Raw genomic sequence first — 26,040 nt, forward strand, 5'->3', positions numbered from 1 at the left:
CAGAATATTAAAGGTGAGTTGGAGCGCGTACGGTAAACATTGCCAAGACAATTACCGGCAGCTTATCCATATCCTTGAAAAGAAAAGGGTAAAATCAATGCCTTCTACCGGTACTAACATAAGGGGCAAGAACTTGAAGGTTAACAAGGAATCTTGAGAACAAATTAGAGACCGCGCAACGTGCGATTGAACGAGAAATGATAGGCGTAAAGTTAAGAGACTGGAAGACAGTAGTGGTGGATTAGAAAGCAAACGTGGGTAGTCGACGTCCTAGATTTGACATTAAAAGAAAGAAATCGACTTGGACAGAGCACGTAAAGCGTGGGGTGTTCTATTAGGATTACAGAATGGGTGCCAATAGAAAAGAAACACAGTCGGAGACAGCATAAAACCAGGTGGTGGGACAAAACTAGGACATTCTGAGGCATAAGATAGTGTCAGCTGGCACAAGACAAGGGTGACTGGATGTCCCTGGGAGACGCCTTCGTTTTGCAGTGGACATAAATAGGCTTCGCTTTCACGCTGCCAGCGCAGCCATTCGGTTGTGGCGCGCTTAAATATCGGCATCCGAAGGCGCGACAGATGCGTGCGAACCCGCCTGCCAATATCGCAAGTTGGTTTCACCCGAAGAATGCAAGTTGGACCTGGAAATTTTCACGTCAAATGGTCGTGAATAATTGTTGATTTGCTATTAAGACCTACACCTCTCACTGGCCGTTAGGCGACTGTCGACAATGTATTTTTGGGTGGTGAAGTAGCAGCATCGCCGCTAAAGCTGATAGAAATATATATAGGGGACGAAATGAAAATTAAAAAAAAAGTTAGCTGTTAGTCTCTCTTCACGATACCTCAGTGCCAGCTCTTGCTACCGCAGCACTGCCTCAATTAGCGCGCCTCTATACGTGCGTGTGGTGCATGCATGCGTATGTGTGTGTTTACGAACGTAGACGTGTTTCAAGTACATTTGCTTTCTCATTGTCTGAGAGTGTAGTTGGGCCACAGGCTGACGCAACGTCTCTAACCGAAATAACATATAGATGCAGACAGTATTCAAGCAGTATTAACTGCAGAGTGCATGGCTCCGTGTGAGAGCATTAAAAAAGGAAACGCGTACTTCGCGTGAAGAACACCATCTGGGTTGCTTTCACCGCTTGCGACATGCATGACACTATACAGGCTTGCCTCTGAAGGGTCGGAATGCATTTTCTACTTCATAAGGCACCAATGGAATGCACGGGTAGGTGCGCGTGCAAGCTGTAATTTAAGAAAAATAAGATGTGCCGATGCCTCTGACGTTGATTCATGTGTACAGCTGTCCCCGCTTCTGTCTAGAGTGCTTAACTGGTGCGCAGAGACGCAAATAAATTGATATCTGCGCGTTGCGGCAGGTTTCAGAAACGGCTTGCGAACAGTGGAAACCATTGCGACACGCGGGTCACGCGCTATTCAGGCAGATACCTGGACCTAGAAGCTGCTGCGTTATTACTGTTTCTTTACTCTGCAGTAAAGCGCACGAGTGCTCTAGACATAAGTGTAGACGTCTGTACTTGAGAAGTACAGCTACAGACTCAACAAGAGTAAATCGCGTTGAGTAAACCTAAAACAAATGTTCCTGAGACGCGGCGATGTAAGCTGCCACATTAATTACTAAAAAGAAAAATTGAAGCATACAAAAATAAGAGACAGGGGGTGGGGAGGGGGTAGAAGTAACATTATATTAACTTTAAGTAGTCAAACATTAAAACTTTAATTATGAAAACATCAAACAATAAAACAGGAGGTTGTTCCTCGTTCGTTTATTCATTTAATTTTATCTGATAAGATTCCGAAAAACATGAACAGCATCGAAAAGGCTGATGATGATGATTACAAGCGCAGTTGCTGCTATGAGGAATGCAGTAGTTAAGCGTCCCGTTCCTATCCCGTCAAGCTCGTTTAGTTCCATTAATGACTGCACATTGATAATTAGAAGACTAATATTGCCAATGCTGATTAAAAACTTACAATAATAATACAGATCGCTCAGAAGAGGACCGTTTGACTTGACGACCACACACAGTAACCGAACCTGCCTCTTTTGACAGGGTATGAATTCAGCTGCTGCTCTGTAAAGTCATGCACTGATTAAGCAAAAGTGCGACCGCTGGATTGCGAAATCCAAATACTCTTGAGAAAGCTTTGCACCGGACTAAAGTGTCCCTTTCCGTCTTTTTTATTGCGAAGCAATACTACTTTAGATCGCACTTCAGCCCGTTTCGTGGCGAGGCGGTGGTAGGCACCATTGACCTTTAGCGTGACCTCGCTGCGTGACGTCACACCACGTGACCTGGAGTGACGTCACACCAGCTGTGTAAAAACGGGGCCCCATCTCACGCCGTCGCGAGGCGAGGCGGTAGCCACCAACGGCGGCCTAACTCCCGCTCCTCTCACCAGGGGCGTGGCGCGGCGCCCGAGTCATACTCGCGTGTCGCGACATCAGCAGCGGCCTCCTCGCAGCCGCCGACGTTCAGCGGGTGTCGAGCATCGAGAACGTCGTCATGCGCTACTTGGACCTCTCGTCCTTCAGCTCGATACGGGCGTTCGCCAACGGCGTGCTCAAGTCCGAGATGCATCTGGACGTGCTGGTGCTTAGATGATTCACTGTAAGCCGTAACACTAGCATAACCCAAGATACCACCAGCCATACTACCAGCTGATCCGAGAATAACACACTATTGCTTCGCAATCACCAGGCTTAACCAAGCTAAGCCACGGCCGTTTTTTTTTCACACATGTTTCTGCAAGTCTCCCTCAGACTACGATATCGTCTGTATCTCGTCATTTCAAACTTTTTTTATTGAGAAAAAAAATATCGCAACCCAATGTCGGTGGTGTTAAATGTATTGCAAAACGTTACAGACATGACACAAAGCATCTCTGCGACGTAGCTGCAATTGTTGCTGCCTAGATAAATTCCGGTCCGCGCTCGGTCATAAGAAAAACATTGTGCACATGTAAAAGCTCATATGGTTAACAAAAGAAAAAGTCACAGTTTCGCCCGAAAGGCGAAGCATCGATTGCGATAGCAAAATAGTAGACAGCTATACGAAGTAAGGATAGTAGCTTTATCGGCCGGATAAACGTGGAGCCATTCGCTTACTAATTGAATTAACAAGCGCACGAGCAAACGTAAGCACATCACACTCAATGAGCGCGGACACTCGCTGTCAAAACGATGGTGTGAGCAAGCGCAGCAGCAGCAGCGAGCGAACTGACCTTCCGTGCGGTTTATCGCTTCAACGCAAGAGCGGCCAGAGCACAGCGCGCACAAAAGTATGAGCCTTCTGCAGACCCCTTTCAAAATACGGCGCGCGCGACCGCTCGCGGCCGTGCAATGTACGCACTTCGGAGTCGAAGCCACCCTCCCGCCCTCCCGCGCTGCCTCCCCGCTTTCCTCCATATATGGCGTGCCAGATTGAGACGCGATCGTCGGCGTCGCTCGCGAGCTTGCACTCGCACGTACAGCATACGACACGCGGCGACGGTGTTATCGCCCTTGGACTTCATACGGAACATCACGGCGATGGCGACGGCAAAAATGCACCTAGAGTGTCCATATTATTGCTATAACAATAATAAGTGGGAGGCAAGGGAGCCTTGCCGCTATTATATTGATTTTTAGTGTTTCGCGTATCAAAGCAACGCTGGCTTTAAGAGGGACACTGTAGATACACTATAGACGCTTCTCCAGGTTAATTTCAGCCACCGAAATGTAAGCACGCAAGCGTGCTTGTAATTCGTCCCTCTCCCCTCAGAAATGCGGCCTCTGCGGCTGATAATCGAACCTTCGACCTTGTGCCCTGCTGCTTTTATAAATTAGATTATTTTTTTCTCGATCTCTTTTGCAATACATACTTTCTATACTTTGCAGAAAAATAAATTGGCAGCAGATTACACACCTGTAACACGCGAAGGTGAAAGCCTGCTGCACATGTGGTAATGCATTAGGTTATCCGATCGGAGGAGTCAAACCTCTTGCAAGACATAACGAGCTGCAGTGCGAAGTAAGCGTATTGCACTGTCGATCTCCTCAACGGCGCATGCGAGCACCCAATGCACTACCTAAACGTTCTTTCGTTTCTTTTGTCATATTCAGCCATTGCATCTTTGCTTGCTTACGGAGGTATGAGCCATTCCTGATGGTATTTTTTTTTTACAGCGAAAGCTGTATATGACTAACCATCCGTAGTTTTTCGGCGTCCAGGAACAGAAATGCACTTAGCGATTTCTAACAAATCCGTATACGGGTGCAGTGCGGTGGCGCAGATGTCAAAATTGGGAATAGATTAGAACGCTCGCCGTGAGCAATAGCGTGACGTCAAGGTTTTCGCAGTGTATAAGCAGGAGAGGCATTGGCGCTAAAAACAGCTGCGTTATCGATGGGGCGGACACGTATTGTTCGCACACCCGAATAACAACATGCGCACGAGGAGCGCCGGAGGGAACAGCAACGAGAATCTAAACGGCGCCGGCGTGAAACAACCACCAATGAAAAACGAAAACGACAAACGACTCGCAACGCAAAAAAAAAAAAAAAAAAATGACAACTATTCCACTCAGTGAAGATGGAATGGCAGGGAAAGCACTTTGCTTTTTGTTTGAGAGCTTTGACTGTCGTCAACTTTCGCTGCCATTCCATTTTCGCAGAGTGGGAATGGTTGTCATTCTTTCTTTCCTTCGTTCCTTTTTTCGTTCGTGTCTTCATTCATCTTCAGCCATTGTGTCTTTGCTTGCTTACGGGTGTATGAGCCATTCCTGATGTTTATATTTTCTTTCTTTCTTTCCTTCGTTATTTTTTCCTTCGTGTCTTCATTCATGCTCAGCCATTGTATCTTTGCTTGCTTACTGAGGTATGAGCCATTCCAGATTGTCCTTTTTTTTTTTGTATGAGCCATTGCTGATGATGACATTTTTTGTACCACTCGTCTACTTTTTTTTGTGTCACTGGACCCGACGCCGCTTTTTTCGGGCATGAGCCATTGCAACGAGCCACTTACGGCTTTCGCCTTTAAAAATATGCATTGCAACTTGTCAAGCTTAGCGGCAATTTTACTTCAGATTCCTCGTAACATTTGGTTTAGCGCACAAATAATGCTGTCTGTGTCTGTGTAGAACGTTTTAAGCGTGGCCTTTGCTTTTACTCACGTAGCGACAAGATCTTGGCTCACACCAGGAGCGAAAGTTTCAAGTCCAAGGAAGGACAGATGACCCCCACCTTGCAGACAGAGGTAAGTAGTGCCGTGCCGGTCCTTCGATAGTAGAGCGGTCAGGTCAAACCTATAACCAGATCAAAAGTTCTGATCAGAGGGACGACGCATTGAGGAGTGCACATACTTATAGGTATATCATATCTTTCAGATAAGTGAAAGTACACTGCATCCCGGTGCTCAGAGGGTGGCAGCACCTCGTTTGCTGTTACTCTGTGAACGCGCCAGCCAAGAAACTGCGCCGAGCATGCACTAGTGCAGTGCGCGCTCCGATTATTCATTTTTCTACCAACAGTGCCACGAGCCGTTTAAAGTGAGGTGTCACACAAACATGAGAACAGCTAAACAGCTCAATATACCGGGTCTCAAAACAGCACGAAATGCAACCAAAAATAAATGTACAAGATGCACATTCAAGAATATAAATTGCGCATTGGCTACACCCTATACAAAGGCAAAGAATAGCATCAAGAATTTGACTTGTGCGTTTTGAAAAAAAAAAACAGTAGATCACGATTCCAGGCGGTAAACAAGCTATGTCGTCACAAAAAGCAACTCGCAACGTCGTACACTGCGCAATGACCACTCACTAAATATACGGCAGCGACAGTACGCATAGAATGGAGACATTATTACGCAATATCAGCTTACCTGACAAAAAGAGAAGGGGAAGGGAGTGGAAGGGAAGACGGGAAGGAGTACCTTCGTCATCGCCAACATGCAAGTACCAGCCCCTAGACGCGAATGCCCTGTGTGCGTGGGGTATTGTATCATTATGTAAGATTTTACTTGCTGCCTAATCTCATAGCACATTCTGTCGTTCTGCGCCTATGTACAATATTGTATTTACGGAGCTGTTTATATTTCAACAGCGCACCTTCCTCGTATCGAGCAAGCGTCTCAGTTCCTATCCGTAACGCTCTATGGACAGTGAATAACTTGAAGCGCGCGATTTCATTAGCGGATCAATCATTTTAAACACCGCCAAAAAAGCAGACGGACAAGGAAGAGCACAGGACCAGCGCTGGTCCTCTGCTCTTTCTTCTCCGTGTGTGGGGTTTTCTTTCTTCTTTTTTTTTTTTTGCGCTGTTTAAAATGAATGACCCATACCAACTAGCTCGCCCAAACGCTTCTAAGTCATAATTAGCGGATAATATTTTGAGGTTTCCACCACACCAATCAATTTCGTTGGTTTACTGCTGTGTACACGAGGTCCACATCAGAAAGGAAAGGACTGAAACTGGAAAGTGGGGCTTTATGTGGCGTATATGAGAAAGTTGCTTTCCTCTGCAGAAGAGCATGCATAAAAATTGCCGCGTGACTGTCCACTCGAGGCACTTTGCGTGTATTCACGGGCTTCTTTCAGGCTCGGAAAAAGACTTTTATGTGGCACGTATTGAGCAACAGAAACCTGTATCGGGAGTTTTTCGTGCTCTACAGTTTTCTCATCAGTACTTTTCACAGAATTATAATATCTGAGAAAATTATTAATTAATTAAGACTAATTATGTAATTAAGCGGCATGCGAAAAAATAATCTAAGTATCTCCAAGCGACGTCAAACAACACCACCTTTGTTCTGTCGAGTTACGTGGCATTTGCATATATTTAACGTTTGGCTGAAGTTACGTGGCACACCCTGTATTGTCAGAAGCACGCTATACACTGCGTAACAAGTGCCATGCTGAAACGGAGTCTTTAGTGCCCGCTAGTTTTTTGGTCGCGTCGCAGACGTTCTGACCTCAAGAAGCGTGGTCATTGTTTCCTGTCACGCTTGGCCGTCACATTGTTTACTTCCGCCAAGAAGAAAGGCCTGCTGCCGACGAGACTTCCGGGACACGCACGCGCCCTCGGACGACACCCATATTCGTTGTATGCGCACGCTGACCTGCGCGCTGCCCGAGCTGTTCCATTAGGCTTGATCTATAGGCCAGGCATGGCGGCCTCCGGCACGGATGCACCTAAGCAAACGAAGTTCTGCAAAAAAGCCGCGAAGTGGAAGAAGGCGGTGCGCGGGACTGGAGCAACAGCCCTGGAAATGCTGTGGCACTCCATTATTTCAATCCCCAGACCGGGACGGTATTTTTTTTTTTTTTTTTGAGTGTGACACTGTATCTCTGGGGGAACCATGCGAGCTTCCTTCGCATAGCGTGGGCATAATTTAGAGTGGGGGAGTGATTGTTGTTATAAACACCGTCAAAATTGGAAGTTCGGCTGCTAAATAGTCCCCTATCCCAAGATATCAGCTAAAGTCAAAGCATTGCGCAAGACATAAAAGAGTAAAGTGGAACAAATAATGGATACATTTTACAACTACAAACGAACTCCTTTACAAGGAAGTGCTTTGGGGCCTCCGAAATCATTCATTATACGGGTCGCTTCGTTATAAAGATCGTGCACTACACAGCTCACGATAGAACCGGGACAGAACTTTTCCTTCGTTATACAGGTAATTCCGTTCTACAGGAGTTTGTTGTAGAGGCGCTCGAAAAAAAAAAAAAAACGTCACACTTAACCATATCACTTTCACGGATGGGTCTCCGAAAAGCTCTGTGGGCTATGTCGCGCATTTCTGGCTCTATGAAAACTATTTATAGCTTCCTCGTGGGCCAGATAAATCATGTCCTATGCTCTGCAGTACGCGCGACCGATATAAGTGTGTGACCGCGATAATTCGAATAATTGCTGCAGTCGTACAAAACGTCGTATCCAGCAAAAGCTGCACAGGAACCGAGTAGACCACGGGATGATCCTGACGAGTATCTTTGGAAGCGCGGATAAATCAGACTGGGCTGAACATTCGGCTACACACTCCGTTCCAGAAGCCGCTGGAGATTACGTTCGTAGACGCATTTACCGAGAACACTCACAGGTAGAAGGCTTACCCTCGTACTCTAGAACGTACCTTCACTCGACACTTCAACTCGACTCGATAAACTAAATAGCAACGCTGCCCATCGGCTCGAGTGAAGACTGCGCGTGAAATACGTCTCGTCGGTATTCCTGAACGAAAATGTTGTAACCAGCTGCTCCTGACATCTATTCGAACGCGATAACAAAAAGGTGCATTTCCAAAGCATCTCTTTGCCGCATTAATTAACGAAGAGCGTTATTCAAGCACGGGGTCGTCGCCTTCACAACATGGTACAGCAAAATAAATCATCAGGGAAGAAATTTTTTGTATTTCGAAGGGCTCTCCTGTTCAAAGCCTGAGCAGGGTGTCGTAGATATAGGAGGAAAATTTTGGATGAATATGTCTCGCGCATCGCGCGAGAAAATGGTGGAGACGCCGCTGAGCATATTTCATCAGAACGTCAGATAATCCGTACAGCTATAAATTTGGAACGAGTGCATAGGATTGACCGAGGCGTTAGGTCTCCAGAGGCAATAAGGCAACGTATAAAGGAACTGCCGTGGTAACTAGAGAAATACGGTTCGAAGGCAGGTGACGCAAAGGAAGGAATAACACGTAATAAAGCGAACTATCTACAGTGAATAATGTACCTTAGAGTATAAAGATTTTTGAAGATGTAAATATCACCATCATTTTCTTCACCACCATCATCATCATCACCACCACCGCAGAATCGAAGAGCAGCTGCAAGTGGATTTACACTGGCGAATTCGGTAGTAAGTGTATATCCAGGTGGATACGTGGGGATAGGCTCGTCCTCGTCTTCCTGAACGAGCTCGGTGAAGCAACCATCTTTCCCGAAAACGCGGTCGAGTATCACCGGTCAAGATAAAGCTCTGGCACAGTGCCGGTGGCATGGGCATCATTATGTTGAATATCTCGAATTATCAGCACTTCACGTTCTTCGCAATTACTATAAAAGAAAGAAGAAAATCAGCAATTGGTTAAATTACAAGAATTTCGCAAACGGGGTAAGACTTAGGAAATCTCTTCCTGGATTTCAATACACCAATCTTAGTAAGAAACTATACTGTTCTGAGAATAACATTCTCCACTGTTGACGCTTTTCGCCCAGTACATGCCTGTGTACATACATGCCCGCGTTTCCGCCCCCCCCCCTTTTTTTTACCGTGATGAATGATGAAAACGCAGTGTGTCAGGTGTCATCATCATGCTTATAATTATGTTTTTTTTTTAGCAGAAAAACCTCGCCCTTGCAGTAGGTGAGCCTACGTTTCTGAATACAAACATGATTCGACCTCAGCTCTGCAACGAGTGAGCCATCGTTTTGTCGTCGTCGTTGACGGTGTCAACGCGTCCTCGTCGACATTGTCTGTTCGGATAGATGGATGTATGGATGTTATGAGCGTCTCCTTTAGAACGGGGCGGTGGGTTGCGCCACCAAGCTCTTGCTATTATATTGCCTAATGTGTTACCTAGGTAACAAATAATAATAATAATAATAATAATAATAATAATAATAATAATAATAATAATAATAATAATAATAATAATAATAATAAACGCACGATGAATTCCCCTAACCAAATTTTCTGACCCCCCTATTGTGAACTTTGTTTTTGTACGTCTCCGTTTTATGTTGTTTTTCTACTTTTCTTCCACCAATCTTCCAATCGCCTCTTACTAATCTCTATTGCGGACGTGTTTACTTTCCTCCTGCTCTCGCTGAACCCAAGGACTTCAATGAGTCCAGTGGTGCCTAAATCGACCGCTGGGCAGATATATCTTCACATTGTAATAAAACGTGCTCCATCGTTTCCCTAACTTTACCGCAGCAAGCACCATGCTTCTTCTTCCTCCTTATATCTCGTTTTATAGGTGTGTGTTCTAAGGCACCCCGATCTCGCTTCGAAAAGGAATGAGCTTCCCTTTGAGTTATCATAAATTGTTTCTTTCCTGATTTGGTTTTTTAATCTTGAGTAGTTACTCATGGCAGGTTTCTTTTCATTGCCGCCACCCGTTAGATTATTTCAGCCTCTCTGACTTTCCGCTTGGCGTTCTGTGTTGCTGTGTTGCTCACCCATCTTTGGCCGCCAGCGCCATCTTCCGCCGTCTTTCGTCATCCTTGATCACTTTATCGGCTAAACTTATATCGCCTTCTTTTTTTTAGATTGCCGACTCATGATACCCATCATAGCCTCCTCCTCCTCCTCGTCCTCCTTCTCTTCCTCCTCCTCCTCCTCACTTCTCTCTCCCCCCTCTCTCTCTCTCCTTCCTCATCGCTGCACCAACGCAGGAAGAAAAGCTGTGCCTGGTGGGCGCCCGCTGCCTCCACGAGAACCACCCCGAGGTGATCGCGCGCCAGGCTCGGCTACTGCAGCGTCTGCAGGTGGACAGAATCGGAGGTGGGACACGACACGCGCCTTAGTGTCGCGAAGTCAGAAAAGAAACCGAGGAAGTTAGTTTGAAGAAAATACAACCCTTGGCTACTACAATTTGACGAGAATACTGAAGCTCCTTCTTTTTCTTTCTTTGCTTTTCTTTTTTTTTCTTTTTTTGTAGAAGGTGGCACCTTTCACATTAATAAGCCCATCACAATATAACTTCAAGAACTGGCATCGGCTGGTGCTCAGAACTTCTGACACTCGTGATTGTTCTTCACAGTTATAGTAACGTTGGCGCGTACAAGCGTATAAGAAAGTAAGGAAACATGGTAGCTTAAAGAACATGTTGCTGGGAGAGAGGGTGGGAGGTAATGGGAGGGTTATTGCTGGGGCTAGTAGAAAACATCGCATGACCCTGCTTTCATTGTGTGTGTTTGTTTTCGACGCGAAGCAACTTGATGGCATCAATTCCTGCAGACCTTCAGGCTGTCGCCAAAATAGCGTTTGCATCCAGCCACGAGCGAATAAAGTGAGAGTCGAACCATCAACCCATCGTTTATTAATAGCGGCGATTTAGCGAGTAAACATTGTTCGGTGAGCTACTGCTGCTTACGGAGCGTGCGATTCTTGTCGGAGGATGAAGATTAAGGCTTCGAATAATGTCCCACGAATCCACCGCTAATCAGAAAAAGAAAATGGTAATAATCAGAACGAAATACGGATAAGGCTGTTCAGCTGGATGTATACCCGTATAAAAAAATACGGAGTATAGAGCGTTATAATGCAGTGGAGAATATTGGCAAAAGTGACGCATGTGGCATAAAGAACTGCGCGTGTTGTTTATATACACATTAATTTGTATTTGTTCTAGAGCAAAAGTTTCAGTGTCATGGTGCCATATGTCAACTGGTGTCATGCCACATGCCCAGTTGGCATTAGAGAGGGACATTATTTGAAGGAAGGCAGGGAGGTCGGCCTCACCTAGCGTGCTCAAGCCTGCTACTCTGCACAGGGGGAGAGGGGAAACGCAGACCGTAAAGGCAGAATGAGTGGTGATGATGCCATAGAAGAGGGAGGCACAACGACGAAGGCAAGTTAAGCATTCTCATGGTTATCAACAAAGTTAAAAATGAAGTCATTCAGAAGTGTCATCCGCCTTCTAGAGCATGGCTTGAGTCACGAGGCTAACTCAAGCTTGACAAAAACGCGCAACGAAGAAAATTTGTATGTGGGCTTCTCCTGCGTGAGCAGCACAGGTGCCCAGAAAGGTCTTTAAATTATGTAAAGAGCAGCGATAAGCGGCTCCAGTATGTGGTGGACATGCACGGTTTGGAGACCATTAATCACGCATTAATTTTCTCTAATTAATTTGTAATGCAGTTGCTGTATATTTACGCTCCTAATACATTTCTGTCTAAAAAAACGAAGAAAGCAGAGACGCTGGATCTGGTGGCAATAAGTACATTCCAATCTTGACTCGCTTGCACAAATCTCTTCTTCCTCTTTTTTCAGTGTTCAGAACGCCTACGCCGATCGACCGCTCGTCGGCAGGATCCTTGCCTAGGAGAGCCGAGCCAACGCAGAGGCCGTACCATGCCCTTCTCACACAGTACCCCGTGAGTTTGACTTTGAATGCGCCGCATGCCTGTAGGGCTGGTCTTGTGAACACCTCACCCGACCCTTTGGCACCTGTGTCGGCGCGATTTAATGCCATGAGACCGCCACAGCAGACAACAGACGACAAGACGCACCATTATCATCTGGAACGTTTTGCGTTGGCACGATTTTCTACACGTTAGCGCACAATCCTTGTATCTAGAGCTTAACGGTATATAAGAACCTTGCCAAAGGGCTTGTGGCGGCACAATATATTTCGGTGCTTCTTGCTCTGTAACAAAAGAAACTCATCCTGCTTTAGGCCATGGCTGGCTTCTTCGTTTTGCTTTCCCCTTATTCTTTCGTTTCGTTTTGTTTATTTGCTTGGAGTAGTTTGAACTGTATATACCATTTAAAGAAGAAACAAATCGCGCTTCTCCGCAGGTTCATCGATACGGTCCCAGGCCGAGCGCGCGAGCTGCGGGAGCCCCCGGCGCGAGCGGCGGCGGCAGCAGCACGGGCGGCGCGTCCGACGCGTCGGCCGGCGTCGGCTCGTCGACCGACCAGCGACGCATCTCCTTCTCGTCGACCTCGACCACGGCGGTCCACTCGCGGAGCCACGGCGTGCTCCGCGTCTCCCAGCAGCGCCAACAGCAGGCGCGGCAACCGCACGCGACGACGATGACGACGACGGCGCCACTTACGGCGGCGAGCCGCGGCCATGCGAGGCAGTCGCAACCCGGGTCGAGGCCCCCGGCCGCCGCCTCCCCGAGGAAGACGGCGGAAGCGGAGCGCTTCAACCGCTTCGTCAACACCTCGCGCGGAGCGAACGCTTCGAAGCGATGACTAGGCGGCGGACGAACGGTGTGGCTCGGAGTCGTTCACTTCTGGAAGCGAACGTTCGAAACCGATTCGGCGGTGGTCGTAAGAAGCGCGGCCTGTGATTGGTCGTCCTGGGAATGCGCAGAACGTCGTCTCTGTAGTAGCCGCGTAAAGAAACGCTATTGGCTGACAGACCGCGTAGTCCGTGGTAGTGGATCGACGCGCGGAGACGATGGCGCGTGCTCAGTGTCTTGAAAAAAAAAGAAAAAGAAACTTGACGAACGCGAAATGTAAAGAAACTGGGAGAACGTCGAATGTCGGCGTCCCTTGGTCGTGAAGAAGAAACTTAAGTCGTATCCATATACTACGGCATAGTAAAAAAAAAAAGAGAAATACCTACCGTAAAGTTGTCAATGGTAATTCGAGTTAACGCATTTATTCTTTAGAGTGTATCGTATATGTCGTGGTCTTTTCTATAATGTACGCCTAGTTAGCGTAAACCTCCATTTGTCTTTTCCCAGGTCCATTCGCTCTTCACGCTCTTTTTCCCTTCCCCGAGCATAGGGTAGCCCACCAGGAGCTTTTCTATAGTTAACATCTCTGCCTTCTCGCTTCTTTTTCCTCCTCCTCCTCCTTGTCAGGGTATTGAGGCTGTGTAATATTTTTATTGCGCCACTGGGTCCTCCTCTTTGACGATATATGTAGTTAAAGAAAGAAAGGCCAATTTCGAACCGTATGTGTACCATGTGGCGTCAAGGTTACGTGTGCACCCAAAATGCGGCATGCGATTGCGGGAGGGACTTCCCGCAGCTTTTTGCAGAAAAAAAGAAGATGAGGAAATGTACATCAGGTACCAAGGCGATTCGCAACTATATGAGCCTGGTGTGAGCGTGGTATAACGTGTATTACTGCGTTTTGATAGCTGGATTTAGTAACAGGTGCTACGAGAAATTCTTTATCTCGTTCCCATTAACCTCTCAATCATGTTCACCGTGTTCAAGCTTTGCGGCGTGCATTTTTCGCAACAAAATCGCGCTCCAAACGAAGCCTTTTTCTTCTGTGCCTCTCTTACAAGTTAGAGTGTGGGCTATCAAATAGATATATCCCACGAGTAGGGATTACTCCGAATCATTCACCGTTAATTTATCTTTTAAGTTATCTGTAAAGACGGTCGTAAACGTAGCTAGCAATGACTCATTCGAGTTAAAGGCGGGGGTTTTAGCATCTAACGTCTACTTACCATATGTTAACTTACCGCTACAGTGTGTTAAATGCGTCAACTCCGGGCCGCTGTATACCAACGGTTCCTCCTGGATTTTCTTTTTTTTCTCGAAAAATATCACTTTCCATGTGCACATCGAAGCAGGCCACATGAACCCTGATTTGCGCTGTAAGACGAACTTTCTAATTCAGAAAGAAGTTACTGAGGAATCCTCTTACCCAAAGGAATGAAGAGGAAGCACAAATCGTCACTCTAAAGGTTTCGCGATCTCTAATTCACCATTTTTCACCTTTGCCGTATTTCGAGGAAGGCTTTCATTGGCCATAACGTTTTCTCCATTCCTTACGCGTGTCAATTGATACCCGCCTCACTATAGCGTGAAATAACGTTTAGCTATAACCACTTCCGTCTTGACAGTGTTGATTCTTGACCGTCTATACGAAGCCATGCTGACTGCGTTCACAGGTCTTCTAAAGCCGCTGACTGTGGTTCCTATGCGCACTGTTTCTGTCTTGTGCCTGAAGCATTCGCGCAAGGGCAACGCCTATCACGGCGAGTATACAGATAACGCTGAGGTGCGTCGCCAACTGTGAAAGCAAGATAACTTGTTCTCGGGCTAGTTGGTTGGTGCTCGCTGAGGTCATCGTAGCGCAAACGAAAGAGACACAAAAAGACAGGACCCTGCACCATGGGCACAACACTTCCAAGTTATTCAATACAGCTCCCAAAAAGACCAGAAGAACAAGTGCAATAGAATGCGCATGAGCACAGGTTCATCACGGGGGGGAGAGAAAAGAATAAACAAAATCGCCAACTTGCTGCCATATAAAAAAAAAAAAGATATCACTGACGCAATCCGCGCCTAGTTTGGGTCCAGCCCGTGTGGTGTCCGGTCTTGTCTTCCTTGTGTCCGTTTTATGGATTCGCCCAAATGGGAAAGCCACTGTCCGACGCGCCTTGTTCAGCACCGATTAGGGATGCGCAGTCGAGCGGCCGACACCTCGCGTTATCTTCCACTTGGCACTGCAGGAAATTTTGCTCCCTTCCAATGAAATGCTTTGCACTCCAATAGTGAAATTATGCACTCCAACAGCACTATATATGTTCTTCGCACGGTTCCTATGTATGTATATATAAATTGGACACGAACGAGAAAAGCGTATCAGACTGTTAAAGTGAGTGCGTAGCAAATAAGGCAAGTCCCAGGAGCCTCGGGCCGAATTAACCAGGCATTGTGTTCGCAAGTGTTCTTCGCTAATGATGAGTCCAGTGTCAGGATTGGCAAGAATTTTTTCGTACGAACAATGTTAACGCAATAGTTCTTTTTTTAATTATGGCTCCTTTTTTCTTGCCTCTATCTCGAACGGCACGCGCAGTGTTGACATATTTTAACCGATCTCCCGACACATCTAGCGTATTCGAGACTTGTTTAGTGGAAAAATATTTCGCCGTACATCTGGGGCGAAAATCACAAGGTTTGTCTTTCGTAAGAGCTGTTTGCCATTGGCCTGCTGCCGCCTTCGCGCACAACAACGTGAGTGGCTGTAGCATTTGAGCTTACGAACAGTTCTGGCGTAAGAAGTTTTTGTGAACACGAGTACTGATTTTTTAGGGACCTTTATCGACATTTTAAGCAGATCGGTGCAGTATCTTGAAATAATATTTATCCCACCTTAGCAGCTATCGGATGTTACCTAGAAGAACCTCTCCGAGATAAAATGGCAAAAGTCATTTGCTGTGCCTATGAAAGGTAGCATAAAACGTTACGAAATCACTTACGTTCATAGAACTTCTCTAGCGTACTATGGTTTCTGAAAACATGGAGTAATTTTTTTTCTTCAGAATGTATTCAATTAGCGATTTAGTGTTGGCATTACCATTTGGGACGCCATAAGAGCATAGGAGTCTAACTTACGTTTTTTTTTTATATCGTAAGAAGTGTTTCTGATTTGTTATCCGCTTTCGCTAATAGAATATCTGCTGTTGCTACCAATCGCATATTGTTCTAACGAGCCATTTAAACGTATACGAAGTGCTCTCTATATATGGTCCCAGTCTCCTTAGAATGCCTCAATCAGGTACTTGTTGTGTTCCAACCGCAATTTAATCGCTTCTTCAACTAATAGAATATGCCTGTTTGTTACAACTGATTTTGTTTCTTTACCTTTTCCAAGAAAATTTCGTCCGTCCATCGTCGTCCTGCTATGGCAGCCTCTTTTATTTGAGGTAAAGAATGTTCTAACGGCGGGTTAAGTGCATGACTACCTTGCACGAAAGCATCATGTTATTTCCGTTGAGCCCTCGTGACATGCTCAGGTATACCAGAGGAGGGGGGGGTATTATGTAAGAGTTCACCTTGTGGACTGTCCATTTCGGCCGCTGCTGATTGGCTAGGGCCACTCGTCTCCTACTCTCTCGTACAGCTGCATCCAATCAGCAGCGGCCGAAATGGACAGTCCACTATAGGTGGACTCTTACAGAATACCCCCCCCCCCCAGGTATTGTAATATATGAGATCTAGTTATCTCGAACACAGTGAGGGGGACATAGTAAAATCTTTCCATCGGCGACGCATTACTATAGATAGTTTTCACGTGACGTCATGAACGAAGCCTCTCGCGTGTCTGTGCTGGGACATGCATGGCAACCCCGATGACGTTGGCGCAACATATCATCACGCGTACACCGTTGTGCTTTTTGACGATGACCGTTATTCATTCGGTTATCAATGTTGTCGATTTCTCAGTTCGCGCAAGACCGCTTGTTGTGCTATCACGTTTCATGCTTGCGCAGCTTCTCGGCGTGCTGGTATGCCCAAAGATGGCGGCCACGATGACGTCGATGCAAGCTATCTATATAGGGCCGGTGGACATTAGTAAATGTGCGACAATCACTGACAAAGCAGTCACATAGCGGACATTTATTGTATAACTTTCTAATCGATTAGATTTGAGAGATACGTCGTATTCGTAGAACTGACGCCGCCTAGTGTGCAAGGCACGTCGACTATGTAGAAGCTCGGAGGTTACACCACCAATTTAGAGATAATAGACCTCCCATAATTTTTTTTTCTGAACTGCATTGGTGCGTCAAGCAGTCTTTCATTGCAGGCAATCAGCGCAAACGCTTATTGTTATCATCGTTTATTCACTGAAAAAGAGATGTAGACGCGTGGTTTTGTTCATACATGTCAAAGCAAGGTTTCATTGGAAAATAATAAATAATAAGCCGATTGCCTACGTCTTCTCGTCGCAAAATTGGAGTGGTGCACCTAGTAAACATGTCTTGATCAGCGACCGGCTCTGACTTTGCGATAGCGCAGCGCGTGCCCGAAAGTAGGTTAAATATTATAAGTGGTCAACGCTTGCTAATGAAAGAGTCACTCGATGGTTTCTCCGTGCCCGCCGATTTCTCGTGCCCGCGGCAGAGACAATATTACGTCGTCGCCGAAGAAGTAACCTTTCTCCGCTGAGCTGTTTCTTAAGGGTTACGTATACGTTAGGTATTCTACGAAGCGGCTGGCTCAGAATCTGCGGACAATCTCGTGGCTGCTACCTAAGGCTTCGTTATTAAAGTATTAACGAAAGTGGCCACAATAGCAACCATTTAACTGCGCAGTCTCAGCCCGTGATGAACCAGATGGTGTACGCGTCGCGTAAGCGATGGAAGACGGTTGTGCTTTAGACGGGATGTGGATGCAGCTGCGCGTTTCGGATTCTAAGAAATGTGAAGAAACCAAGATTATTGCCGCGTGGTTGAGTCTCTGTTCCGTTAATTTATGCTCTTTAGTCATTTCGGCTCACCTGCTCTTTCAATGCTTTGTGTATTGTACATGCGTGGTCATTAAAAAGAAAGTAAAAAAAAGGAGGGGTTGGGAAGTCTTGCCTTCAACACCAAAGAAAGAGGAATGACGTAGACGTCATCGCAGAGAAGCAGCTTTCTTAGAAGGGTTGTTTTGAGGCACCCAGTTTGTTATCTCAAGGTCGAGAGAGATGGAAAGGAGTTTAATTACCCCGTCGTTGTATATCATGAATGTTAATAAATGCTTGCGATAAGCGCGGTCACGTGTGAGTGTGCTCTCTGCGTTGTTTTGAAGCTTTCTTCTTATGGAGCTTAGTTTCCGTAGGGCAATGTTAATACTATAGGCAACATGTTGACGAACGCCGAAGCTACAACGATTGTTATGACTCGCTTTGGCATCGTGCGTTCAAACATTTTTTTTTCACTTGTTGATTACGTGTGACAGAGGCGCTGGCAAGAACGTTGCTTATGAGCAATGTTCACTAACTAGCCACCCGAGTGGACAGTGTCCTTAAGGTTCCAGCGGCAGCAGTCTGCTGCGCTCCTTTTCGACGCACACATGCGTCAAGGTACGCCATTAACAAACGAAACAGTAAGCTAAACTATTCTGGTAGATTGTGCTTATTGAATGGCAAATAGTAGCACGCATTTACCAGAAGCCGAAATATCTTTTTAAAGCGACCGAACGCTGGAATGCGACTAGCGGGAACTATCTAGTGACGCCTCATTCGGACTTCCGGATGAGGCGTCACTGCTTGTGACGACACAGATTGCGGCAGTAACTGTTGGAGACAAAATATCTATTACAAAAAAAAAAAAAAAAATATGCGACCGAGAACAACATATCCAAATGAGAAGTTCTGGCGCGAACTCCACAAGAAGAAGCCACATGCGCGAAGTTATACTTCAGTGTTTGGGGACGTCATTGTTTAAGTGACGGATTTCGAGTGAGATATAAGCTAACAAAGGGAGTCAAACTCACCATTCACTTTTTTTTTTTTTTTTTTTTTTGCGGTTAGGCCATCTCTTTGCACTGAGCAGCCATTGTGACATTATCAATTATGGAAACAAATAAATGCCCGGCTACAAAAGGGAAGTATATTGGTGTGTTAATTAGAATAAAATTCAAATTCAAGTTTATTTACCAGACGATATGATGGTCCTCTGGGCTAAAAGCCGCGGCTTGACGAGGCCCAGGTGACCGTTACATGGCAGCAGCTATACAAGGTACACAGGTTAGTAGAATACGCCGGGACAAAGGCAAAAATGAAAACATGCAGATTAAAATACATAGTACAACATATTGATAAATCACACGAATACACTTGAGATGCGATGCACATTGAAATGCATATACAAATTACAACACATAGTACAACATATTTATCACTCACACAAATACACTGAAAATGCTACAAATATGTTGATGATTTTAATGACTCCTTTTGCAGGCAGTACAGTAGATATCATTTATATATACTGAATCTTTTGCTAGCAGACAATAGAGCAAAAGAAAGAACGCAACTGTTCTTTTTTTTTACTCCATATGGTTGTGTTTTCATGTGTGTTTAGTGTTGTTGGGACGTTGTATGCCAAAGTTTAATACTGGTAAGTTGTACGAAATCGAGGTAGAGGCCATATATGGGTGTTTCTTGTAGGTACTCTAATAATACGACGCTCTAGACACTATAAGGCTGTAATGAAGTTCAAGAGTACTCTGTTTGAAACTTAGAGTGTGTTCAACAAAAGACATGAGTAATTGTTGTCAATCCGTATTATACTGAAACCCTCAAACACTTTGCAGGTAGTTCGCAGACGTTCAATGTTTCCGACGTAGCCAATTATCCTTTTTTTGTAGAACAAGTATTTTATTTATGTTTTTTGTGTGTGCCCCATATCAGTGTCCAATAATTTAAATGCGAGTTAAACAATGCGTGACATATTTGAAATTTGACCCTTTGTGGGAGCAGAGTACGGCAGAGAGACGTGACTCCTGTTACAAACGAGATTTTCCTACAGCGGTAGCTAACATGAGCATACCGACTTAAGTTCGACGAAAAGTAAGCCACAAGTATTTTATGCGTATCAATAATATCTATTCGCTATGAATCAAGAATGTAGGATGCACATATGTAGAATGCACATATTTTTTTAGGGGGGCGGGAAGTTATGGCCTTGTTCACTAAGTTATGTCGCAGATTTGTTGGAGCCTTGCATATATACCTCAGGTTGTGTCACGCCAGATGCCCAAACGCAGATGTCATCGGCACAGATTGACAACTTCACCGTATTTGACAGGCGTTCTACGAGGCCAGTGAACAACCAGGTTGAAGAGTGCGGTGCACAAGACACCCCGCGGAACTCCACACCTCTAATGACGTTACCAAGGTGACTACAGGAGCCGAGCTTTAGCTTGGCATTGTTGGCCTTTGCCTATGTTCACAGGCACCGGAATTGCCCTGGCTGTTTAATTGGGCAAAATATTTATTTTGCCATTCCAAGTGACATATTTACAGTTAATAAGTTTGTAAGAACTACGCTCGCATCGAATTCATTTTTTTATTTTTTTTATTCTTTTATATTTCCTGCTCACTGCAAACGGGCCACGCAACTCGATAGAAAGAAAGACAGGATGGCAATGGCATCCCTCAACGGACAGTACGTAAATCCGTACTATCCCTTCAATTCCGAATGTACTGAATAGGTCAGAAGAATTCTAGGACAGCTTTGCGGAATTCATGAAAAAAACAGGACTGATTGCTACGAAGGCACCTTTCCGGTTGAGAAAAATGAGCTGTTTCAATCAAAACTCGAGAGATGTTGCCTGTCGAGAGTAAGGGTACGGTGCATGCTTTGATTTGGCTGCATCTTGACTTTGACTTCTCCTAAAGTCGTACAAAAATTATTAGAGGGAACCCTGACCGCTATATACCATGGGAAAGATGGTAATTAGTATACGTCGATTTGCTTACTATCCGTGCCTGTCGATTCAAGCGTTCTTGCGGCATTACTTATCACGATTTACCATTCTAAGTTACCATGCAGACTTATCTTTCCTTTCTTTTTCTAAGCGCAACGAGACAATTAGTCTCTGAGAACACGCGTAATCATTTCAAATTCTTCCATTTATGACGCATTTAAGGGACTGAAAATGATCAACTTGCAGAGCATTAATTTCACTTGACGCCAGGAGGACAAATGTTAGCCAAATCCACGCAGTGTCCATCATTCTACATACTGGTTGCACAACCATGCTTACAGCTCCCGAAGGCACTAACGCACACAAAGGCTTCAGAGTTCTCTCTTACTTTTGTGGTAATCTCTATGCGTAAGGTCCAGCCTGCTTTTACACGTGTGTACGGTTAGTTAGCAGCTTGACGACAACGACGACGACGACAACTACAACAACAACAACAACAACTACTACTACTATACTACTACTACTACTACTACTACTACTACTACTACTACTACTACTACTACTACTACTACTACTACTACTACTACTACTACTACTACTACTACTACTACTACTACAAAAACAACAATGACCAAGCGCCCACCGCAGAGCCTGACGAGATCGACGTGGAGATTTCACCGGTAAGTATACGGCCGATCCCCGACATTCGGCGCATTCAGAGCGAGCGCATTTCTTAGCACGCGGCGACTGTAAGACCGCTACCGGACATCGGCGCGAATTCAGAAGACGAACGGATCGGCCCACGTGACAGCGCGCTCTCTTCATCGCCTTTCAGAGTGCCGCGGGATGCAGGCGTTCTTAATTCCTCGCGAAAGGCAAGCGACAGGTCTCCTCTTCACGATGAGCCAGCTGCTCCGCAAATGCGCACAGGTATAATATATACATATCTGCGAGTCCGCGGTTGAGATTTTCGACACTTATATACCGCACTGGACCGAAACGATGAATGCGTCCATTTCGGCGCGGAGCACCCGACGGATACGCGCACACAGCTGGTTGAGCCGTAAGGAGCCTCCCAAGAATCTAGACTTATTCTGCAGCTCAGCTTAAGATCCCGGTGAAGATTCAAGTGCGACATTTTGTCGGTAATCTATGGGAGCAAAAACAAATAAATGAAAATGAAATAACTTCATAAATTAAAGTACCAATGAGTGGCTCTGCCACTCATTGGTACTTTTCACTCTGCCGTGATGGCACAGTGGAAATAAACCAACGGACGTTAAAACGGGAAACGTGGGTGCAGCCAGCTGCCTTATTGTGTCTCAATAAAGGAAGAATGTCCTGCGACTGTAGTTAGTGCGACTAATGAATCGAACTCGCTACCTGGTTCCCTGTAGCAGAACGCCATGTGACAGTTGGGCTGTCGAGGTGGCCCACTCAGTAACGGAAACTAAGGGGCTTTTTTTTCTTCTTTTTGTTGGTTTTAATCATACGAAGAAACCGACAATGAAATAAGATAAAGAACTGGGGAAGTTAACCGTTATGTTTAATATAAATGTAGAAACGTACCGGCGTGGCACGACCACTTTCCTTCGCGATCAAGCCAGATCGGGATCGAAATTCTCGACCGCGATTGGCTGCCTCCTGCAGCTTGTGCAAATAAGCTAATCGCGACCGAGAAATTCGATCCAGATCGGGCTTGATCGCGATCAAAAGTGCGCCGTGTGGCACCCATATTAATAAATTGAAAGGGGATTAAAGTGGCTGAATTGACAGCGTGGGGGCCGTAGGCAGGAACAGAGCCTACAGCCTCCGCATGTTGGACCTTCTGGAGTACCCACGGTGGCCTTAGTAAACGCATACACTTTTGTGTGTATTTGTGCGTGTAGTAGACCATATACCCGTGGGGTGTTAGCTGGTTCACGGCTTCCGAGATCTGGTTGAAAGGATATAGTCCACATCCACCGCCATGACCGCTGGTAACGCTGGCTAACACTTCCAGGGCTAGCTCTATAGTACTCTATAGTACACACGCACACAAATACCCAGGAAAGATTACGCGGCAGGACGGTCACCGTGTAGCTCAATGGCTGCCATCGCGCACATAATGGGAAAGATGCTACTTCGGCTTCCACTGCCGGCAAATGTCAATCCGCCCACCTTCATTTCCCCTTCTCTTAGTACTTCCACATCAGACGAAAACAAAAGATAGAAAGTTAAATGGCAAATACAATTTTTCTATGCTTCATTGTCTGTAGGCTTCATGTAGCTTTAACCGACGAGAAATGGGTGCGAATTTTTGTGTCTATTTTTTGCCTCCGTCAACGCCGCAGCGTCGTCTCCGTTGATGAGAAAACAGTTATGTGGTAACTAGCACGCGTAAACCTCTAATAGTGGCACTAATGTAATAGCATCATAGCCGCTGTGTCATTTCAAGCAGTGTTGACGGCATGCTTAAGTGCAGAAGTATTCTACTACACTCCCCTTCTCCGCACTGATGCCACTAAACGAAACGTAAAATTAAAGGAATTAGCCCCACAATGTTGAGCACTGATTTTACATGGAACGTTGACCGAACCCACGTTTGCGTGTGCCAATAATGTGCAAGCATAATATGGCGCGGGTCTCTCTTCCGTGAGCGGGACTCTTTAAAGGTGAAACAAAGATCCACAAACTCGATATGTGTCGCTACCTTCGCAACGCTTATCGCAGAAATTCACTTGCTCGACAGCATTAAGAAAAAATCTGGCATGGTCGTCTCGTATTGCCGGTTCCCCATCGTGTATAAGTCTTGCTGCGCCTTTGCAGAAGTCGCTCTTCCGTTGAAGCCATTGCCCCGGTATTGCACCCAAGTCACCCTTCGGAAAGCGCCCCCTTTGGCTGCCTTTTTCTTTTCACGTTTTCAGCGTCAACACGGCCAAGTAAAGACTACAATGATAACTCGGGAAGTGGGCAATAAGTGTTATCAAAACCGTGTGGGCAGGGCCACAGGACACACCCGCTATGCCGAAGAGATCGAGGCAGCACTGCAATCAAATAAAAAAAAAAGAAGGAAAGAGTGGGAACTGTGGTGCGATATACAAAAACGCGAAAAGGTCACGACATATTTTAAACGCTGGGGAGGCGAACGTGCAGCTATAGCGCAACCTGTATTATAAACTACCCGTAGACAAAGCAGCCTTCTCTTGGGGCGGATGCACGCCTTCTTCACGGATGTGCCATTGACCTCGGTCACGCCCTCAAGTTGGCCGAGAAGTATGGGGCACATCACACGGATGACTCCATTGCTTCATTTTCTTTTCTTTCTTCTACTACGTGCCTTCCCGGCGTCCCTCTTTCGCCAGAGCCTTACACAATGAGCTCCCTGTTCCGCGAAATTTATTGAGAGTGAAAACCGCGCCAGCATTCGATGTGCCTAATGCCTACTCAGCGGCTCGGCGAGGATTATTCCCAGTCACGCGCGCAGTTCTTTCTAGCGTTGACTGAAGCAAAGCGTCTTTTGAAAGTTTTATTTCGCATATTTTATGAGGCGCCCGGATACAGGCGACCACACCAGATGGGCTCACGGGTTTTCTACGTATTCTGTAGCGTTCACGGGTATATTTCGCTCGAGAGTAACCAGACGTTTCATGGTCCGACGAAGAGCAGGAATCGTCTGCTATCTTGGACAACGCGCCTGCTAGCAACCGAAGCAGCAGGGTGGCTTGCTTCACTGACACGGTAGAAGAAGTGGTGCCGAACCCCCTATTCGGGTGCCCCGTGACCGCTCATAAGAAAAGAAAAATGCATGCAGCGATATCATCCGCTTGCGATTCCGGAAAGAGCCGCCACTGGCTTTCGGAGAAAGTCTCAAATCCGTGGGAAAGTGGGCGAGGGAAAGAGAGAGAAGTAGCAGACGACGAACGAGGGTCCGTGGCAGACGGCAAATAGCGCCGCTGCCGTTGCAGCAGACGACGCGCTACGTTCGCACTCCGAAGATCGGCGCGCATATTTGCCGACATCGCACAGCGCGTTGAGCCACCGCGAGCGCAGCTGGCGCGATGTTGGGCGGTGGTGGCGGCGGGGGGTGATGATCACCCGCGGAGGGGCATGACCCTACAGAGGGGTTCAACTCCCTTGTTCCCCTCCTAAGGAGGGGGGCGAAACCTACGACGACGGCGGGTGGCGGTGGCACCTCGGCGCATCCAGGTGTGCGCCCTTTCTCCAAGGCCGTGCAGGATCTTGAGAGAAGCGGTTGCGTCGGCGCGCGCGGTCCCTCTTGCCCCCCTCTTACCCGACGTCGAGGCTTCTTTCCCCCATTGGCTCTGCCAAAGACAACAGGTAAAAGAAAGTTCTCAGCGGGTCCTCGCTCCCTCTCTCAGTCTCTGCAACGCTCTCCCTCGCCATACTTTCTTTTTCGTTTTATCCCGCGCGGGCAACCCGACTGCCGCTAGACCATAGCAGAGCCGTTTGCCGGCCTGCAGCCGAGAGTGAGTGCGCCGCGTCTGTATCGGAAGCAACCAGCATGTCTACCGGATTCGGTCTCAACATCCTCGTCTGCTCCTGCGTTGCGATCCTGTTCCAAAGTCATCATGCGGCACAAGGTAAGCCCTGTTTGCGTTATGTAAAAGCGTGCGCAACTGAAAAATCGTAGGTTCCTGTTGAAAATGCACTGTTTCACCGTTGATCGAGTGAGGTACGCGGTGCGCGAAGACGGGGGAAGAAAGAAAAATATATATTACATACATGTGAGGGCTTACTTGCAGCAATTCTGGTCCTTTACTCTACTGTAGCTTTGATTTTCAACGCCAGAAACTAACGGGAAGGTCCTCGGGACGTATCATTAGTTACGGAATCGGCTCTTTTCACTGGGCACAGTCCGTTCGTCTGCCGTCTACGCGTACGAAAAAAAAACGTTATGCAGGCCATTTGAAATAGTGCCGTAGCATGCAAGCCCATGCAGACGTTCGCAAATCCTAAAACTTCTCGATCGTACTTCGTGATATTCCGTAAACTCAGGAGCGCGCGAGTACGTGAAGCTGTGTGGAATACGCAAGTTGGGTTGTTTTCGGAAGCTGTGGTAACGAACGAACAGCGGTACAGTGTAGCTACAGCGAGCCAAGGTTCAAGGAGCTCTCCCTTCGTCAAACAACATAGTCGATAGTCTGTTTGTTTAGTTTATGCGTACTTGCTTGT

General features: G+C 46.4%; 2 protein-coding genes across 5 annotated transcripts in view; both read left to right on the top strand.

Annotated features, from left to right (window-relative positions):
- The window catches only part of LOC126540448 (uncharacterized), a 53,619-nt gene extending 40,431 nt beyond the window's left edge, over positions 1-13,188 (top strand). The window contains exons 7-10 of one of the 3 annotated variants that reach the window (XR_008614183.1): positions 5,189-5,267; positions 10,417-10,525; positions 12,017-12,120; positions 12,545-12,636. Coding sequence is in view for 2 of the 3 variants with exons in the window: in XM_055075225.1 (XP_054931200.1) it covers positions 5,189-5,267; positions 10,417-10,525; positions 12,017-12,120; positions 12,545-12,946 (694 nt within the window). In the remaining variant the exon portion in view is untranslated. Of the gene's footprint in view, positions 1-5,188; positions 5,268-10,416; positions 11,099-12,016; positions 12,121-12,544 lie in introns of those variants that run through there. The other 2 variants (XM_055075225.1, XM_055075228.2) reach the window with 2 other exon arrangements.
- An 11,651-nt stretch (positions 13,189-24,839) lies between these two features.
- LOC126539995 (uncharacterized) overlaps positions 24,840-26,040 on the top strand; it is a 30,037-nt gene continuing 28,836 nt past the window's right edge. Inside the window, exon 1 of one of the 2 annotated variants that reach the window (XM_050186824.3) lies at positions 24,840-25,448. In XM_050186824.3, coding sequence (XP_050042781.1) covers positions 25,370-25,448 — 79 coding nt within the window. In that variant the 5' untranslated portion in view covers positions 24,840-25,369. The remainder of the gene's footprint in view (positions 25,449-26,040) is intronic. The other variant, XM_050186828.2, reaches the window with a different exon arrangement.

The sequence above is a fragment of the Dermacentor andersoni genome, chromosome 3 (assembly GCF_023375885.2).
Source record: "Dermacentor andersoni chromosome 3, qqDerAnde1_hic_scaffold, whole genome shotgun sequence".
NCBI lineage: Eukaryota > Metazoa > Arthropoda > Arachnida > Ixodida > Ixodidae > Dermacentor > Dermacentor andersoni.